At 35.9% G+C, this 21,000-nt stretch overlaps 2 protein-coding genes across 2 annotated transcripts; both read left to right on the top strand.

Moving 5' to 3' along the window:
* Positions 1 to 1,700: 1,700 nt before the first annotated feature.
* LOC7497728 (uncharacterized) lies at positions 1,701 to 6,648 on the top strand. Its single transcript, XM_002310289.4, has 9 exons — positions 1,701 to 2,343; positions 2,425 to 2,558; positions 2,640 to 2,752; positions 2,827 to 2,950; positions 3,363 to 3,512; positions 3,664 to 3,819; positions 4,863 to 4,942; positions 5,018 to 5,067; positions 6,086 to 6,648. The coding sequence occupies exons 1-9, from the start codon at positions 1,743 to 1,745 to the stop codon at positions 6,223 to 6,225; spliced, it is 1,548 nt and encodes a 515-aa protein (XP_002310325.4). The 5' UTR covers positions 1,701 to 1,742; the 3' UTR covers positions 6,226 to 6,648.
* A 4,052-nt stretch (positions 6,649 to 10,700) lies between these two features.
* Positions 10,701 to 20,715, top strand: LOC7465551 (branched-chain amino acid aminotransferase 2, chloroplastic). The gene is made up of 11 exons (XM_052454609.1): positions 10,701 to 10,909; positions 10,998 to 11,074; positions 11,170 to 11,344; positions 11,523 to 11,699; positions 11,792 to 11,923; positions 12,564 to 12,662; positions 12,935 to 13,051; positions 13,977 to 14,072; positions 16,986 to 17,098; positions 18,276 to 18,617; positions 20,590 to 20,715. Exons 1-10 carry the CDS (start codon positions 10,772 to 10,774, stop codon positions 18,391 to 18,393), a joined length of 1,242 nt encoding a protein of 413 aa, XP_052310569.1. The 5' UTR covers positions 10,701 to 10,771; the 3' UTR covers positions 18,394 to 18,617; positions 20,590 to 20,715.
* The last annotated feature ends 285 nt before the right edge of the window (positions 20,716 to 21,000 follow it).

Genomic DNA, 21,000 nt, shown 5'->3' with positions numbered 1-21,000 from the left:
ATTTTATACAAGAAAAGAGTTAGGAAAAACTTCCTTGCAAGGGCCTACCTCCACCACTGCTCATATCGAGCCCTGTGGTTGCTCATATGATGGTCACTGTAGGCTTACATGGTCGTTAACTTCAGGACCCGTGGGATTAGTCGAGGTACGCGCAAGCTGACCCGGACACCCACGTTAAACTAAATATATATATATATATATATATATATATATATATTTTAATAGAACATTTTATATAATAACTATTTAAACTTATTTATTTATAAATTATTCAAAATTATCTTTTATAGATAGGTACAAGAAAAATATAAACTAATGTGAGAAAAAAAAAGTAGTAAACAATGGATAAAAAAAGTAGTAAACTCGATTTAGTTCCAAACTTACATGCCTATTCTTAATTGAGACTTTAATCAATAAATATTATCAATTTGATCCCAAACATTTTTTTTTATAAAAAATCTCAATGAGGTCTCGTCATCAATGTTCATCAACATTTTCTTGAAATTGACTCCGGTTCAGCACATTAATATGCACATCTCAACGAAAAATATTAATGCTTATTAATTTCTCCATCTAATTTCTTCCAACCCTGGAATATTGAATACTAGACTTAAATTATTTAATAAAATCGACAATAATACTATTGAGAAATAGTAAAAAACTGTTCGAAACTTAATTGATAAACTTTATAGGTTTGTAACAATTTGAATTGAGAGTAAATAGATTTAATACTAGAATTATAGTTTTAAAATTCGATACAAGATAAGGTCCGAGATAAGGAGAGCTAATCAATTTTTTTAATAAAAAAATCAAAATAATATTATTTTAACAAAAAAATCAATGGATTAATAACTATATTTTGATTGCATCAATTAAGTTTTTCGTTTTTCTTTTATTTTTTTTAATCTGAATCGTCCGGGTTTTAAAAGAATAAGGTTTCTTTTTGGGCTTTCAACTATTCGTCATCATGCGTATGGTCCTGTATTATACAAAATCTCAGTGCATGTTAAGGAGATTGATTGGGCCGGATTTAGCCAAACATTTACACTGTTAGTTGAGCTTCTATTATTGGGCTCTAGACTTCAAAGCCCACCCCCAAAAACACCATTCCATTCTCCCTTATATAGTTATACCAAAATCCATTCCTCAAAGACATGTCGTTCATAACATGAAGTTCTTGAAAAGACGACAATGCGTAGATTCTATAGTAATGGAGTAAATTATAAATTAATCCCTCTAGTTTTATAAAACAAATCAATGATCTCCTTAGTTTTAAAAACTAATTAATTAGTCCTTAACTGGGTTAACTATACTTAATTTTATATTATTTTGTTCCAAAACATGTCTAATTTTTATTATTAAAAGAACATGAAATAGGTCAAAAATATCATTATTAAACCCATCCCCATCTTGAAAAGTGACTTGATGTAAGATGCATGTGATGAGTTAAACGAGTTAAATCGAGTTAGCTTATTTGAAAAAAATAATTAAAATTAACCTTTTTTTTAAATGCCAATAAATTTTGCCTAGGTCACCCTCGTATTTTTTTTTTTTGTGAAACCCAGCTCTGGCCAGGTCTCAATCCAATTCCGGTTTAAAAGAATCAAAAAAATATTTTTAAAAACTAAACGGACCATTTAGTTCCTTCGGAAAGTCTAAAGGGACTAATTTATATAATTGACTCGCTAGTAATGTCCAGCCCCGCCGCTCCAGCTTCCCACAACAGTCAACAGTGTCTAAAAATGGCAGCCCGTTCTCTTCTCTTCCCGATCATAATCATAATCATCACTAGCACCACCATCATCTTCACACCACCAACACTGGCATCACAGCCGTTGAATCATCTCTCCTCCAAACGGGCCCCACGTTTCCTTTCCAAACACTCGTACCCAATCAAAACCCAACTAGAAGAACAGCAACAGTACAGATACGAGAGCAAGTACTTTTACCAACAACTAGACCACTTCAGCTTCTTAAATCTTCCGAAATTCCCGCAACGGTATCTGATAAACACCGACCACTGGGCGGGTCCAGAGCGGCGGGGTCCCATCTTCCTCTACTGTGGAAATGAAGGGGACATCGAATGGTTCGCTGTTAATACTGGGTTTGTCTGGGAAATTGCTCCTCTGTTCGGAGCCATGGTTCTTTTTCCGGAGCACCGGTATTATGGGGAGTCGATGCCGTACGGAAGTAGAGAGGAGGCGTATAAGAATGCTTCTACATTGTCTTATTTAACGGCTGAGCAAGCGCTTGCTGATTTCGCTGTTTTGATTACTGACTTGAAGAGGAATTTGTCTGCTCAGGCGTGCCCTGTTGTGCTGTTCGGTGGATCTTATGGTGGAAGTAAGTCTTAGTCTTTTTTTATTCATTTATTAGAATGGTTTGAGAATAAATTGAGGTTTTGAGCGTGAACGAATCCGACAGTGTTGGCAGCATGGATGCGGCTTAAGTATCCTCACGTAGCAATTGGTGCACTTGCTTCATCCGCGCCAATTCTGCAATTCGAAGATATTGTGCCGCCCGAAACCTTTTATAACATTGTGTCCAATGATTTTAAGGTATGTCTGCTGCTGCTGCGGCTTCCGGCTGCCTGTCGACTATTTTCAGTGCCAATATAATTTGGTGTTTCATATTTGCAGCGTGAAAGCACCAGTTGCTTTAATACTATAAAAGAGTCATGGGATGCATTGCTTTCTGAGGGTCTCAAAAAGAATGGTCTTGTGCAATTAACCAAAACTTTCCACTTATGCCGGTAACAAAACATTACAGCCTCTTTATATGCTTTTAGTTAGTTCCCTATTTGGTAATTTCATTCACGATTGACAGGGAATTGAAAAGTACAGAAGATCTAGCCAACTGGTTGGATTCTGCTTATAGTTATTTGGCTATGGTGGATTACCCCTATCCGTCCTCCTTTATGATGCCTTTGCCTGGATACCCGATTGGAGAGGTTAGCAAGGATTCGTTATTCATTTGAAATTACTCATATCATGTGCTTGTTGTATACACATACATGACTTTGGTAACTTTCCTTGATCTTTACTTTTATAGCCTTCAAGTTCTTGAGCTTTGCGCATACCGTGCTTCTGTATGGTCTGGAATATCACATTCTGTGGATAATTCCTAGACAATAATGACCCGTGTTACTTTTTATTTAGTGAACTTATCTAGGTAATCAACCGCTGGCTTTCTAAGGTTAGAATGTTTCTGTCGTTGTTTTAGTCTCCTAATAATATTTTGTTGCAATTAAGTGCAGGAACATTATGGATTAATCTTACTTGGATTTTCTTACAGTTTTCTGCTTTCTTATGAGATTCTTCTTCTGTCATGAATTTGAAAATGTTGTATATATTTTTCTTTAGGTTTGCAAAAGGATTGATGGTTGTCCTGATGGGACTAGCATTTTGGAGAGGATTTTTGAAGGAATAAGCATATATTACAATTATACTGGGGAATTGCACTGCTTTGAACTGGATGATGATCCTCATGGCTTGGATGGTTGGAACTGGCAGGTCTAGAATTGTTACAAAAGTTCCTGTTTTTTTGTCCCCCCCCCCCCCCCCCCCAATTTGAGTGATGATTGAATATGCTTACATTCATTAGACTGACATGTTATTTTCTCTTTTTTTAAAATGTTAATATTTTTCATTTTCTACCATATAGGCTTGCACGGAGATGGTTATGCCAATGTCTAGCAGTCACAATGCAAGCATGTTTCCAACATATGACTTTAATTACTCATCTTACCAAGAGGGATGCTGGGAGGAATTTGGAGTTATTCCAAGGCCTAGATGGATAACAACGGAATTTGGTGGACAAGTAAGACAAATATTGGTTGCTCTTCCTTTTATATTTATCGATTCCTAATAAGCTACGGCTATCTGTTTCCTCATATTCACTGTTTTGGCCCTAAGGGATCATTCTGCTGTTTCTTCCTTGTTATTGCTTGTTTTTCTCATTGTTAAGTATCTTGTTGGTTGGGCTTGGAAACAAATGTTTCTTCGTTGGTTTTGAATTGATTATACAAAAGTATCAGCATGCTGCATGTTTGTTTAGAGAGATGTGAAATTTCTATGTATTTCATTCTTCAAATATGTGTAGGTGCATCGGAATATATACATGTTATGAATGGTATGCATGTGTGTGGAGATGTTTACTCACTCTTTTCTTTCCAAGAGCTTAGGCCCTACTTGAACTTGCTATGTCAGCAATTTCAGTAGACACATGGGGTATTTAAATGTGGCAATAGAGTATAGTTCTCTCACTAATAGAAAAAAACAAGTTATCTCATATGGTAGAGTTATTTTACTGCTTTAGGAAAGATACATGCCATAGGTGTAAAAAGGAGCATGCAAGTTCTTACTGCTAGGATGCCAATGGCACGTGTCTTTTCAACTATGATTAGACCTGTATGTACTGGCTCTTACTTGTGTCTCATTGCTTATCTTCTGAGATAGAGTTGTACCTTCAAATTAGAGAACAAGTGTCTAATTGGACCAGCCTTAACTTGAAGCAGGAACTCAGCCTCACTCTCGAGTAGTAGCAGTCCAACCTTGATGAATTTATCTCTAAGATACATTTAAATTTTCCAAGGCAAATCTTTCATTGTATGTTCTGCCACATGGATACCGTCACTAACAAATCTATAATTGTAATTGGTGGATATGATGCACTGCTATCCTGTGATGCTTTGCTCCCATATAATTTCTTCTTGTTAGGCATTAGATGGAAGGCCAGTGACATATTGCAATGTCATGATTTGTTTTCTTGTGCATAGCTTTGTCTTCTCACATATGTAATATGCACAATGCTTTGTGTCATTGTCATTCTTTTATTCTGATATGCTTTCCTTTACCGTAAAGGATATCAAAACTGCCCTGGAAACTTTTGGAAGTAACATTATTTTCTCAAATGGTCTGCTGGATCCCTGGAGTGGTGGGAGGTATGCAGCTGCTATATATGGTTTGCAATTATAGATTCAATGCTATTTTAATGGTCTTTTTATGTATTTTCGCAGTGTTCTGCAAAACATATCTGAAACTGTTGTTGCCCTTGTCACTGAAGAAGGTAATTCTTTTAACCCAAAAGTCATATTTCGATGTTGAAACAACCTTTGGCTCCATTCTCTGCCGTCCATTGGAACTATTTATTGGGGATCTTCGTATTCCTATGATAAGCAGAATAATAATTTAGTATAAGTGCGCCAATGCATCCAACATGGATAACCATTGGGCTAATATGTTGGGTGGATAAAAGATATTCAAACCCTATGTTAACTTATCTTATAAGCTCCTGGCTGGCTGATCCTATCTACCTATTCTCTTAATCCAGGAGAAAATATAAAGGGAAAAAAAAACCATGCGGATAACTACATAAAAGTACACTCAAGAAGTTTCAATTATTTGATGGACCACTTTGGTTCAGCCATGACTGAGAGACGTGCTGCAAAAACAGTTTTAGTGTTTTAGTTTTCTAGACTGTTGGTCACCTTTCTAACAACTATAGACACCTCAGATAAATTTTACGCCTTGTAGATCCTCTTTAGCAATGCTGCTTATAGGCAGTCTCTTGTGAAGTTACTTGGTATGTCATCATATCTCTAGATTCTTTTACTCGAGATCTTGTTGGCCGCCTTCTTCCACAGCTGGTTTAAGGTGCCCACCAGAATTGTTTTGGGGCTTCAAATGTCTAATTTGTCTACATGATGACATTCATAAATTTTAGACATGATCAATGCGAAAACTTGGTCTGTTGATGTTGTGATTTTAATGCTGTGAAAATCAATCTCCTTGTTCACTTGTCAGTAAGTTTTTAAAATTCGAGTTGCCAGTGCTCATTTATATCTGTAAAAAATGCATTTATGTAGAAGCTAAAAGCTATGTATGTGGTTTATGGAAGTATTATTCTAAAATTCTATACATTCTACTCGATATCAGCACAACAAGAATGCAAAGAGGTGATCATATGTTGACATTTCACTTGATCTATTATTAATCGGAAACACGTGCATCTCAGTTTTGTCAAACCATGGAGTGCGTTGTCGTGTTAAAATTAATCTAGTTTCTTTCTTTTTACCACATTTCAGGTGCCCATCACATAGACTTGCGACCTTCAACACCTGAGGATCCTGATTGGTTAGTAGAACAGAGAGAAACAGAAGTCAAGCTGATTAAAGGGTGGATAGATGGCTACCTCAAAGAAAAGAAAACAGCTTTCAGTATGTAGAGGCTGAGAAGACTGTTGGGGCTAGACCTTATCTTGTACATACACGACATGTATCTTTATAGTCTCTGCATGTTTGGGGTCTCCTCACTGTAATAATCAAATACACTGTTGGAACTTTTTAGTTCCTTCTTCGAATTCTGGAACCTTTGGTTTATTGTAGTATCAGTGCAGGCAAGGTTTGCTTCTCCGAAAAGATACCAAGCTTCAACTCCTGAATCAGCATCTTCTGGCCTTCCAACTTTTTTCAGCCCCGCTTACTTGGTTTCAGAGTTAACTAGCGTGGCTTTCGTGCGTTGGTGCTAGAGATGGCAAATGTGAATCCAGCCCATTTACATAATTAATTATCATTTTATGGAATATTATCATACGTATGTAAGGTACGACAATTATTAGTTGCGATTAATTATATATGGGATTTTTATATCTGTAGTGTTTGAAACAAAATTAATTGCGAATATTATCAACAGTTGTTTAGACATTTCAACGGGTAATTCTATAATTTGTGGCTCCTTGCATGCCTGGAAATGAGGAAACTATTGGCAAGAACCGAGTTGTGTTGACATTTCAACAGGTAATTCTGTAATTTGTGGCTCCTTGCATGCCTGGAAATGAGGAAACTATTGGCAAGAAACGAGTTGTGTTGACATTTCAACAGTTGTTTCGACAAAGTTTTCAAGCTTCACCCAGTCTTCTCAGAAGAAGAAAAAAAAAGGAAAAGAAAAAAGAAGCAGCCTTTTGTAGATAGATTCAAGCGTTAACGTGATTGACATGATCACTGCTTTTAAATTTTATGAAGACACTAACAAGACGGGAAAGATAAGAAAAAAAAATAAATATAAAATCAGCATGCATTTATTTAATATCAGATAGTCATATTCAAATATTTGTTAAATCTATTTCACATAATAAAACAGTAGTAATCTCTTCATGTCACGTTTCAAGATTCTTATCCTTCTCTGTGTGCCACGTATTATTATTATTATTATTTTTATTTATCATAATCATGAAAGTGTCACGTAGGATTGTTATTACAATCACGAAATCAATTGTATTAAGTATTAGAAACAAAACCCATAGTTTCAGGATCCAGTGCGGGTCGGCCCGGCTCAAGATTTAGCTCAAGATTTAAAAAGTTGTGGGTGGATGAGTTGATCCGTTTGATGTCGAGTCAATCCAAGCTATAATTTTTTTTTAAAAAAAACATATCTTTTCAATATTCGGTTGGAAGTTGCTAAGCCAATAAATTTGTGTATGTTTGGTATTGTATTTGTGTGTGTTTTTCAAGAAACCAAATGTCAATTTTTCAAATAACAATTCATTTGTTGTAGCTATTACCTTAAACATGACAACTCCTTCCTAAAATCTAGGTGAAATAACTCTCGAATTTGAGAAACTCGATGAACATCCTTCTAAAAAGTAAAAAATTTAACTTGAATAAATGAATGTTAATTTTTTGAAATGTGATCCAGGATTCCATCTAATGATATAAGATATTCATTTTAATCAAATAACATAAATTCATCATGCTTATTTCGAAGCCAATTCATTCCAACCCATGTGTTCAGAATATTATTTTTTAAAAAATAAGAATTATCATTATCAATTTTAAACTTCTTGGTTTAAAGTATTTTCAAGTTGACTAGAGTACTTAAATGAATGTTATATCTGTTTACTTTACTATCTTTTTGGTAAACCAACAAGACGGTTAGGATTATATATTTTTGTATCAAAGGCTTTATTAATGGGAGAAAGTTAAACAACGAGATTTATTATCCTTTGTTGGAAAGGAAAATTCACCACAAAGATATGTGGTTAAATATTATAAAGATTTAATGAATCAATCACAAAATATTCATAATTTAATAAATAAAAGAGCTTCATAAAAAATTAAAAATAATCACCTACACCTCAAATCTACAATTGATATTGTTTTATTGCTAATTTTTTAAGTATGTGTTTTTAAATATCATGATAAAAGCCATGATTCAAAAATTCAATATAATTTTACTGAAATCCTAAAGCTTATAGAAAATTATAATGATAAACTTGGTGTATTTATTCTAAAAAAAGTGCTCCCCATCAAAATATCGGATAATTATTCAGTTTATTGAAATGAAATTTAATTTTGTTTTTTACATGTATTTACGTATCTTGCCTCCTGACCTAGAATTTCCAGGTCCACCCCTGGATAGGTATGTACACGTCAGAAGTGAAGCTGATTTGGATGTATACCAAACATCTTGCCTAGTCTTTTTCCATGTTTAAATCTCACTTGTGGTTTGACTCGAGGAAGACGAAGAATAACAAAATGTTGAAACCATATACTTAGGGTTTGATAATTTTTTTTATTTGAAATTATTTTTTTATTTTTAAATTATTTTAATGTGTTGATGTAAAAAATAATTTATAAAAAATAAAAAATATATTATTTTAATATATTTCCAAACTAAAAACATTTCGAAAAATAACTGTTACTGTATTTTTAAACAATATATATTGATTGTGATACATTTTATTTTGGCTTATTTCAGCTTAAAAATCTTTAATATCAACCTTAAAATTGTATTTGTGTGTGTATATATTTCTTAAATATGCCTCAAAGCATATTTATTTATTTATTTATTTGATTTCAGTGAAATATCACTTATCCTCTTTGCAAAATACCAAAAAAAAAGAGCTAAATAAAGTTTTCTTTGCAAAATACCCGGAAAAAACCTAAAAAATAAAAAAATAAAAAGGGGGTAAGCCTTCTAGCCATAGTTATTAAACCCGGTCCGGGAATTGACCCGGCCGAGGAGCCGGGCCTCGGGTTTTATGGGTTAACCCGGATCAACCCAAATCAACTCGGAAACTCACTCATTTTTCTTTCTTTTTTAAAGCTGTTGAAAACTGCTTCAACACAAAAGTAATATTCCCATAACTTTATAATTTTACTTTCCCAGCCAAATGACTCCAAAAGGCAAAAGCTACGGGGAATGCCCCCACATTGCAATTTAATATATTTACTAGTCAACTTAAAAATTTTGAAGGGAAGATACACAAATTAAACCTAAACTTTTCCCTGTCTCTACCAAATAAAACAAGCCGCCGCCTCCCCTGTTTTTAGATTTTCTCTCCCAAAACCAGCCAAGCTTCCCTTTTTGCTTGGCCAAAACAACTATCATGCCCGACTGAGTATCAAAAATTGAAAGATAAAAGACATTCTCTTCCCTTCTTTCTTCACTCTCGTTCTAAAAGGCGTTCCATCAAGCAGCAGGAGACTAGAGAGCCACGACTTCCTTCATCCCCCTCTCAGTCACCCCCCTGGTTGGCCAAAACTAGAGAGCCCCTCCTTCTTCTTCCCTAGCCGCCTCTGTCTCTTGGCCAAACCAAAACCGCCGCCCACAGACACAGGAGACCAGCCCGACCAGCCTCTCCTTCGACCAGCCTCCAACGACAGCGTCCCTCACTCTCCTTTCCTCTCTGCTGCTGTTAACAACAACTGATTGCAGAGAAGATGATGAAATAAGAAGGGAGGCCGAAGGACATAAACCACATTTGAAAAGGGGAAAAAAAACCGGGTCTCGTCCGGGTTCGCCCGGGTCATGGGTCGACCCGCCGGGTCGACCGAGTTTTGCCGGGTTGTTGCACCAGCCGGTCTTTTAACAAACCCGAACCGGTCCAGGTCCCGGGTCGGCCGGGTCCTAGGTCGACCTGCCGGTCCGGTCCGGGTTTAATAACTATGCTTCTAGCTAGATTCAAGTGTTAATGTGATCAACATGATTACTACTTGTAGAACATTGAAAAGATGGAGAAGATAAGAATTATTTTTTTGAAAAAAACCAACATTCAACTATTCAATATAAAATATACGTAGTCAAGTCTACATATTTATTAATTAAATTCTTTCAAATGTATCAAACCAAACATATACAGAAGAATATATTATTTCTTGATAACATGATTACTACTTGTAAAATATTGAAAAGATGGAAAAGGAAATTTAAAACATACATATTGAAACATTTGTTAAGTATAAATATTTAATTAAATTCTTCTAAAAATACCAAACCACACAATATAAAAAGTATATTTTTAAAATTATATATATATATATATATATATTAATGTGGATGTCCGAGTCAGCTTGTACATACTTTGACTAATCTCACGGGGCCTGAAGATAACGACCATATAAGTTTCTAATAGCTCTGAAGTTTGTGAAACTCAAACGGGTAATCTCTATAAAATAAATTCATAACTTGACCAATTAAATATATAAATTAATAAAAAAATATACAAGTTAATCCAAAAATATTCTTCCCTTGTAAAAAGGTAGCAGTCGGAATGGATTATTGTTGAAATATATATAAAAAAACAGTTTACGTTTTATTTTAATAATATTAAATATTATAAAATTATATTACAATATTAAGAAAAAATGTTAGAGGAGGAAAAACGCGAAGAATCACACACACAATAAAGAGGAAAAAGTCCTTCACAATCACACAGTAAAAAAACAGACAAGAGAGTGAGAAAGAAACTGAAGAGAAAGAAAGAGAGGAGAATGGAGAGAAGCGCCGTCTTTGGTGGTCTGCAACCAAATTACCTTCTTTACCCCTCACCCAACTCTTCATCCCTTCCTTTCTCAGACCACCGCGCTAGACTTCCAAATTTCTCTCCTCCTCCCTCTCTGTCTCTCAAGGTAATTAGATGCCCTTCCCGTTTCCCCTTTTTTTCCCCCCTCTTGAATGCTTATCTGTTTGATTTTTTTTTGTGTGGTTTCTGGGCAGATACATAAGCAGGTTTCTTCTTGTTTTAAAGCTGTGTCTCCTTTTAAGCGTGGAGCTGCGTTTTCTGATACACACAGGTGTGTTCTGTTCTGTTGTCTTTGTTGTTGGTGTTAAGGATTTGTTTGAATATGTTGTTGTGACCAAGCCATGTTTTTGTGGTTTGTTTTGGTAGTGACACATTTGAATTAGCTGACATAGACTGGGATGACCTTGGATTTGCATACGTTCCCACTGATTATATGTATTCAATGAAATGCACTAAAGGTGGAAACTTTTCCAAAGGTGAATTACAGAGATATGGAAACATTGAACTGAACCCTTCTGCTGGCGTCTTAAATTATGGCCAGGTTTTCCTTTCCTTTATTTATTTATTTTTTAAATTGTATGTCTTAAATTGAAAGGGATCACGGATGTGGGCTGTGGGATTCCATTTAATTTCATTTTGGGTTCATTTTACATCTTATTGTGTCTCCTGACTCAAGATTATCACATTGTTTTCCTTTCTTCTATTTTTCTTGACTTTAGGGATTGTTTGAAGGTCTGAAAGCCTACAGGAAAGAAGATGGTAACCTTCTTCTATTTCGTCCTGAGGAAAATGCTATGCGGATGATAATGGGTGCAGAGAGGATGTGCATGCCATCACCGACAATTGATCAGTTTGTGGATGCAGTAAAAGCAACTGTTTTAGCAAACAAACGTTGGGTAAGTTGTAAATTGAATAGTGGCACACCTTTATTTTTCTCTCCTATTGATACTTCAAGCTGGATTGTTAAAGTGTGAATGTCCCATTTCAGGTTCCTCCTCCAGGTAAAGGTTCCTTATATATCAGACCATTGCTAATGGGGAGTGGAGCTGTTCTTGGTCTTGCACCTGCTCCTGAGTATACCTTTCTCATTTATGTTTCACCGGTGGGGAACTATTTTAAGGTTGGTTTTCTTCTTGAATTGGGGTTTCTGGCACAGTGTGATCAATTCTGTTTCAGCTTCAGACAAGATATTTCTCCATTAAGTTTCGAGTTACTGTTTCACTCTCATATTTGAATATACAGGTCCATTATTTAGAATTTCTTGTCTTAAAAGTACAATCAAGTTTCTGCTTCTGAACTAAATGAGGTCATATTCTATTCAAATGAAGAAGTGCATTTTAGAAATTAGCGTTAAATCAATTAATTTTAGGTTGATGTTCAAAAAGTAATTCATGTACTGTGGTAAAAAATTCAATGACAATAAATGGTAAGCCCCACCAGTTTAGTCTTTCTGCGAGGCTGTGTTTTGCATACAAGTATATATATGGTCAAGTCTATGATTTATTGAAGATTCACTTCATTTTGTGTGAATGGTCAAAATTATCCTTTTTTGGTTTGGAGGTTGTAGGAGATGCATTCATGCTAGTGCTTTATAATGCACATATGTTGTCAAGCTTTTAGTCTATGATGATTTGTTGTTGCTTTTGAGTGGATTTATGATAATTCGCTTCCCTTTTCTCTCTCATGTTTCTCATGTTGGTGGGGATGACACATCCTTCTCCAGTGATTAATGTTATCCTATTGCATATATCTGATGCCAGGAAGGTGTGGCACCAATTCATTTAATTGTGGAGCATGAACTTCATCGAGCAACTCCTGGTGGCACTGGAGGTGTGAAGACTATAGGGAATTATGCTGCGGTAAGTGAGCCAAAAGTTTTGGTTCCTTGTCAAATTTGTTGACCTTATTGGAAGTAGTTTATTAATTTCCTACAAGTTTTATCTTTCTATAATTTTGTGTTTTTTATTGCCTGGTGCAATTTCTTTGTGCATCAATAGCCAGAAGTGTAAATTTGATTCTATTTTTTTTTGTTGAATTTGATCTGATGATTTTTTTATTGTTACCTTTTTAATCTTCAGTAACTATTTTTAGTCAATACTTATTCTTTTGTTGTCTTTATTTTCACTCGTAGGTTCTCAAGGCACAATCTGCTGCAAAAGCCAGAGGTTTTTCTGACGTTTTATATCTTGATTGTGTACATAAAAAGTATCTAGAAGAGGTTTCCTCTTGCAACATTTTTGTTGTGAAGGTATTGTGGATATGGCAGCTCTTATTTTATGTAAATCTTTCTTTTGTATTCAATAGTTGTATCATTACTTCCACCTAATTTTTTATGTGGAATGGTGTGTTATATATAGCCCAGAGAAGCCGTTTCCTGGCTGCTAATAGTGCTTTCAATCATTTATTTTTGTATGAATCATGGTTGGTGGATATGCTAAATAAACCATGCTCTACATTTCCTTTTAAGTTGTGCACAAGTGTCATGATCATTATGCCCCAGCTTCGGTAGGCGAGCTGCTTCAGCATCATAAATTAAAAGCTGTCCAATGAAACTTCTTAGCACTCAATCACTGACAAGTTGGAGAATCCCGTTCATAGTGTTCCAAACATTATTGCGTAATTATTAGAATTAGAAATCTTGGAGAAATGCCTTTTCTCAGAATAAGATTCTTTCTGATTGTTGGATTTTGATGCACACATGCTTTAGGCAATTTTTTTTATTCTCATGCATTTCTGCTTATTATAATCACCCTTGCAAACAACGATTATCTTTAGTTTGCTAGAAAATTATATCTGGTGTTAATTAAACACCATGAGTGGGTACAGTTGTAAAAGCTATCAATTAGTAGGTATTTTCATTCTGTTCCAGTTGTGTTTAGATTATAGTTCATGTGCCTTGCTGCTGGATATGATTTTGGCTGTTTGGAATATGCTAAGCATACTATGGGGCTTGGTTTCTTGTTGCAATATGCTAAGCATGTTATGTCATTGAATACGTTGTATTATTTATTTTACCATCTTTAACATTTTTGTTGGTCTGCTTTCTCTGATTTCATCTTGAATGCATCTGTTATTTGGTGAAATAATTGCATTAGAGGGTTTTTTTGGGTCTTATTTCGAGTCCATTGTTCTTAGAGGTAATAAGTGCTGATAGATTCTCACTTCTTTCTTAGGGTAACAGCATCTCCACTCCTGCAATAAAAGGGACAATCCTACCAGGAATTACAAGGAAGAGCATAATTGATGTTGCTCGAAGCCAAGGATTTCAGGTACTTGTGCTGCAGTTATGAAGATCATTACTAACTTGTGATACTAGAGGATTGATATCTTGATTTTGTTCTAGATAATGGCATCCTCCCACAACATATACAATGATAGCCAATTCTAGGTTCATTATGCTTGTAATCTATGCATTTGTTTGTTTTGTGGAGCTAGCTTGCAAGGTTTACGAAGTGTCTTATCAATTAACCCCCTTAACCAGAGTTATTAAACTTGATCCGGTTCCTAGGCGGGGAGGGTTAACCTGGGTTGACCCCGGTTGACCCATTTTCTTTTAAATAAAAGCATAAAAAAGACGTAGTTGTAAAGGTTGCATGTCAATCCGGGTTTTTGAACAAGTCAAACTGGGTCAATTCCTTCCCCATTTTTCTTTAACTAGTACCGGTCTAGGCCCCGGCCGGCCTGGTCTTAAGTCGACCCAACGGGCTTGTCCAAGTTTTATAACTATACCCTCAACTTTCATAGCATCTAAATTTTTTCCTTTCTGTCTATTCCATAAAACTAATGGAAACTAGGAAACCATACATGAGAGGTAGATACTCCCTAGCATGACTCACAAAACAAAAACAGAAACTCGTAGCCTAAAGTGTTGTCTAGTTTGTGTTCTTGTGTTACACTCTCTTATTATCTAACAATTTTTTTGTCCATTTGTTATACCTGCATGTCTAGGAATGTGTTTGTGCCATTGTAGACTAGAGAAAATTTTTCGAGTACTCTAGGAGTAACTACCAATACTTACTCCATGAGACCACTTTGAAGAGAGAGATGATGAAAGGGAATTATATCTGGACCCACCAAAAGTGACGAGTATTATTTCCATCTGGGTTCAAATATTTTTTCATTCTCATGTTTTTCTCTCCACCTTCTCTCGCTCTCTCGCTCTCTCTTGTAGAATAAGTATTGGTAGTTATTCCTGAAGTACTCTGAAATTTCTCAGATACTAGTAGTGTACTTGTATTGGTGCTTTGTCTTATTTGCATGCTTTGTTGTGTCAGCCAAATCCTGTGTATTTGCATTATAGGGGGGCACTCCTGCAAAGCTATATTCAGGGAGAAATATGTGTTTTTAGGACTATTGCCTCTGGATGAGACAGATGGTCAGAAGTAGAGGATGTGGTTGAAAACATGGGGATTGAGGGGGTTACAAAGTTTCAGGGAAGAATGGACGGCAAAGACTTGGATGATGCGCTTTAGTGAAAGATGAACATGCAGTTAATATGGTCTCCCAAATTCCCACTAACAAGGTTGTAGTGATTTGCTTGGAGCATAATGTGATTGCAAGTCAAGTAGGTTTAACTTTATCTTTTGGTGTGTTTGGAAAATGCAAAAGAAACGAGGAATCGTGTAAGCTTGATGTTGATTTAGGTGACAATTTTCATGGCAGTCCGCATATAGCTGGGAGTAAAGTGATAGGTGGAAGTCAAGTCATCAGAGGTAGTCAAGGTATAGGTGACAGTCATTTCCTTTGAGGTAATCCGGTGATAGGTGCAAGTAAAGTGGGATGTAGTAGTGAGGTACACAGTGGGAAGGGTGCATCCAATAGTAAGATTGTGGACCTGACTTTAATTAAGACTGATAAGACTCCTGATTCTGATGATGATAATATTTCTTATGAAAATGTAGATGAAAGAATGTTGGGCTGATCCTCTTAACAAAGGAGACTGGTTTGAAATGATCACCAGCTTTGGGAGTTCGAAGTTCAAAGGTTGCTGGGTGGTTTAATTTTGTCTGAGTTTTTGTAACAAACTCATGATTTAGAAATTTGGTTTTGGACTAGTGTATGATGTTTTGTCTATTTTTTTTTGTTGGGGGCGGGGATGTATTGATGTCTTTTAAGCCTATTTGAGAGTCTATGAATTCTAGTTTCACTGGCCAAAAACTTGCTGCCTAAATAGGGCTCTATTATTTTTAGGATGGGAGGGAAAATTAGTGCGATGAAAGTTGAGGAAGGTTAATTGGTACAAATTGAACTCACTTTTTGGGTGGTGTCTTGACACCCCATAAACCTGGGTGAGCGCGGGGGGGGGGGGGGGGGGGGGGGGGGTTGCGGGGGGGGGGTTGTTTCTACCCCTTTTTAGTTTGTTCAAGACTGCTTGTGATTTATTTATTCAAGCGATGGAGCTTGCTCATGAGAATATTCGATGAAATAGTCCATCCCCTTATGGTTGTTTTTTTGCTTTCTTTGTCCAGTATTTCATTGTCAATGATTTCCAGCTAGCTCGACCTTAGGTTGTGGTTGTGTGTGGGCTTGAACATTTAAGAGGGTCCAATTGCTTAGGTTGTCCAAATGGGGTTTAAAGATACTCATAGTCTGTACTATAGCCCAAGAATTAATTCTTTAAATGTGAGCGTCCTTAGTGATAGGTGCTTCTGGATGCCAAAAGTTTCATAGCTACGTTTCATGGTAAAAAGTGTGTTCTATTTCTCTCCCTCATAATGTCTTGGCAGTCTCTGAGTTTGTTCTGTTGACTTTTCCTAATCTTCTTTATCAAGTTTTACTAGGAATTTCATTTGGTTATATTTGATTCTATGAATGATTGTGCCACAATTCTTCTGTCACTGACCTCCTTCAGACCCAAACATGTTCTGCATGTTGCTATTGGTATAAACTCAGGAGTCCATTTTGTTGACAAGTCATATCAACCATGCATGACAACTGACAAGCATGTGCTGGTTAGTCCAACCTTTTGAAATTCTGTGTATTCCAATGCACTGATTTTAGTGGTGCCTAGCTTATCCCTTCACAATTCGAACTCTCCCACTTTCTCTACCTGGCACTTTACCTAATTGATAAAATTTTGTGTATCTATGCTAATAGTGCAATAATTATGCCATGAGAGGTCATGGATGCCTTACTACTCAAAAGAATTATTTGCCTTGCTAATGCTGATATGGTAAATGCAGGTTGAGGAACGGCTTGTGACAGTAGATGAATTGCTTGATGCTGATGAGGTTTTTTGTACCGGAACAGCTGTTGTTGTGTCACCTGTGGGAAGCATCACCTACAAGGGTAAAAGGTAAATCCTGTAACCTCATCAGTGATCTTGACCTTGAAACGGGGAGAAAAGTTTTTATTTTTATTTTTTGGCATTTGGTAATTGAGAGGAGACAATGTTTAAAAGTCTATCTTTGTACTGGTCTCATTGAAGTACTATCCATTTTGCATCTAGAGTTAAAATGATTATGTATATATACTGTTTTTGGACATAGAACATTAAATAGTTCAGCGATGAAGTGTATAATGGATAGGCTTATGGTTAGCATGAGCATGACTCAGTATGATTACACTATTAGTACACCAAAGGATAAACTGCAATTTCTTACACCAACTTTCACTTTTCTCAATCAAGTAATTGGATTTTATTTTATTTTATTTTTTGTTTTTGTATATACTGACTTTTTCGATTGTGTCAATCAAGTACTTCCATAAAAAGCCACTATTTTTCCCATCTAAAGATACTATTTTTCCCATCTAGTTTGCATTGACCGTAAAAGGTCATGTTTCAACAACACATGATTTTGATCAAAAACAATTTTTGCTTTATTCAACACTTTAAAGGAAAAACCAATAATAACACAAATGCACATGTATTTTGTCAATAATATATGAGGCAGTTAAGAGCACATTTGGTATCGTTGCTGTTTCTTATATGGTACCTTTGATGTGTTTGGTATACGAGTTGCCTTTTCCATTTGGAGAGAAGGGAGAAAAATGCGCAACATGTTTATGGACAACATAAAGTGGCTTTTCATATGATGTTTCAATATTTCTTTCCTTGCACAATTCTTTCTACCCTTCTCACATGCAAACTCAAAATTATCAAACACATCTGTATAAACAACCACCCTGAGACAACAAAACCCATCAATTTCCCTATGTTTTTTTTGTTCACCCCCCTCCTCTATTTCTTTAATTTGGTGACTTCAAGTGTCCAATTTTTTTAAATGACCAGCAGGTTAGATCATATATTTTAAGATTAATTGCTACTTTGAGTAGTGGAATTAAACTCAAGATTTGGTTTTGGTTCACACGCAATGATAGATGAGTTTTGATGAAAGGTGGTTTCAGCGTCATCAAGATCAACTAATTTAGGTGGCTATGGTGGTTTGGTATAAAAGCCATAGTCTAGTGAGCTTTCTTGTGCATTTGGCAAACGTTGGATGGCAATTTATGCAACTTTTCCTGTTGTGCAGGGTGTCTTATGGCGTAGAAGGTTTTGGTGCTGTCTCGCAACAACTCTATAGTGTGCTAACCAAGCTACAGATGGGCCTTATAGAGGACAAGATGAATTGGACTGTGGAGCTGAGTTAGGCGTACTGCAGTGATCGAATTGGTAGAGGTAGCACAAACCGTATCCATTTTCTGGCAGTTCAAGAGGTGTCAACTTAGTCTGCTTTTTTCTTGGTTACATGTAGATAGGTTTTCCAGATTGTTGTTTAGTACTTTTTTCCATCACAACGTGTGACAGGATAGTTGTGTCTTCAAACGTCTGGAGTTATATTCGATTGATAACTGTATTCAGGGTAATAATGAAGGTTGTCGCACCCGACATCGCGGCGGCTCTAAAAAATATTTACATGGAAAGAACAGATTTCTGGCATCTGGTTCTTTTAGGGAAAAAGGTCTTGTCTAAGGAGTCGCCACCTAGTATTATGGTCACTAGGAACCCTAACTGGTCAACAAAGATTCTATGGCTCGGGATTGATTACGTAAAAGGGAAGATATTATCACCCCTTAAACGTTCTGCCTAAGGCAGACTGCATTGCTAGTTTTGTCTTAAATTGCTAAATGTTTATTAGTTTATGCTGTGATAATTTACTTATAATATTCCTGACTCTGGTGCCAGTGAATATTCACATAAAAAAATTATTTTTTACGCATGCACATATTTTTTATTTTCTAGCTAAATAAAATAAAATATAACGAATAAAAATAATATAAACTTAAACCAGTATTTTACTCCCGACTCTGGCGTTGGTGAATAAACCGGTAAATTTATATTATTTTTATCCATGCATACACATTTTTTTTATTTTTCTATTTCTCCTATTTTCTATTTTTTTATTTTTTATTTTTTTATTTTTTATTTTTTTATTTTTTATTATTTTTGGGGTTGGGCCCAGCTCAGCCCACGTGGGCTGGGCTAAGCCCAGCCGGCCCAGCCTGGTCACTGGCCCAAGCCAGTGTCCCGGCTGGGCCACGTAAGGCACGCATGATCCAAATCACGCGTGCCTGGCCTTTACTAATTAATTCAAAACAGGCGGCGAAAGTGAATTAACGAAAGGCAGAGGAAAACAGAGCAGAAGACTTACTTGGGCTTTTTTTTTTTTTTTTGCAGAGAATTTGCGCGAGGTTGCCGAAGATGATGCTTCTGTTTTCGTATTGCCTTTTACTCCTTATGCTTGTATCTCACGTTGTATTCCTTTCCTGGATCTCTGTTTCAACTTGTTTTTTTTCGTTTCTTTACTCTGTTTTCAGCACACCGTCTCAACTCTCTCTCGGCTGATTTTCTCTCTCGTTTTTCTTAAGTCAGAATTGGTGAGGGAAGCCTGTTTGGGTTCTGGAGATGAACCTAGAAGTTCCGTGCTTTGCTTGTGTTTCTCTTCTTGCTGGTTTCTTTTTTTTCTTTTTTTTTTCTCCCTCCCTCCAACTAACCAGCCCCTGTTCTTCGGTGCTCCTCTGCTTATATAGAGCCCGGCGGGTTGGTAACGGCGGTATGTTGAGGGTTGACCACCATTAAGGCGCCCATAACTGAAACCAACGGACGATTTACTGCTACAACGTCTCTCGGCCTTTACTGTGGAAAACGGTCGCTGGTTTAAAGAAGAAGATGAACAACGTCCCTTCAAAACGACGCCGTTTGGAGATAAACAGTGGCCATTTTCACTTTGACCCATGAAGTTTCGACAAGTTTATAATTAAGCCCCTGGTTTAAACAGTAATTTTCCCTGCATTTCGGCGCCTTTTACAAGTTAGTCCTTGGACTTTAAGCTGCTGCAATCGTGTCCCCAATTAACCCCAAACTTTGCTATTTCTTCAATTAAGTTCCTGATTTCATTAATTTAATTAAATCCAAAGTCTAATTAAGTCTAAAACTTATCAATTCTCCAATTAAGCCCCTGATTGGATTAATTAAATTAATTCCAAGCTTAATTAAGTCTCAAAACTTATCAATTCTCCAATTAAACCCTTGATTGGATGAATTAAATTAATTTCAAGCTTAATTAAGTCTAAAAATTTATCAATTCTCCAATTAAACCCTTGATTGGATGAATTAAATTAATTCCAAGCTTAATTAGATTAATTTCAAATTTTAATTAAACCCCAAAACTTCCAATCATTTTGCCCTTAACCCAAATTTTAATTCATTCTTCATTTATTTTATTTTACTTGTTTTTCCATCTTTATTATTATTATTTTTTCATCATCATTTTTTTTATTTTTTTCAGTAAATAAAATAATAATAATAATTAAAATAAAATGTTCAAAAATTAGGTTATGAGAAAGGTGTTCCTGGATAGTATTGTCAGCCTGAGCTAATTTCCACCATGTTGCATGGTTAGCTCATTTCTTTAAAGAATTTTCATGCTTCTGCTGTCAATTCATGATATAGAAATCTGACTGTTTACCAAAGGAGTTTTGAGAGGAGCGATGCTCATGTTTCATGATTTTCAGGCTGTCAATATTATAATGCGTAGCACTCCACCTTCATTCCAGCAGAGTTGCAATTCATTTCCGTTTCTAGTTTTCCATCCATCCCCAGATAAAAAATATTATCTCGTGTTTTGATAGTTCTAAATTGGTGATCGAACAAAACATCAAGTTGAGAGAGGAAGACTAGTTGAAAAGGGAGAGGAGAGAGCTTTCGGCTGGCTATATTTCTAGCCATAAAACGAAGATCCAAGTGTCACTGAGTTT

This window comes from Populus trichocarpa, chromosome 7, assembly GCF_000002775.5.
Source record: "Populus trichocarpa isolate Nisqually-1 chromosome 7, P.trichocarpa_v4.1, whole genome shotgun sequence".
Classification (NCBI taxonomy): Eukaryota; Viridiplantae; Streptophyta; class Magnoliopsida; order Malpighiales; family Salicaceae; genus Populus; species Populus trichocarpa.
The sequence above is the reverse complement of the archived record's forward strand: the minus strand, read 5'-3'. Positions and strand labels throughout refer to the sequence as shown.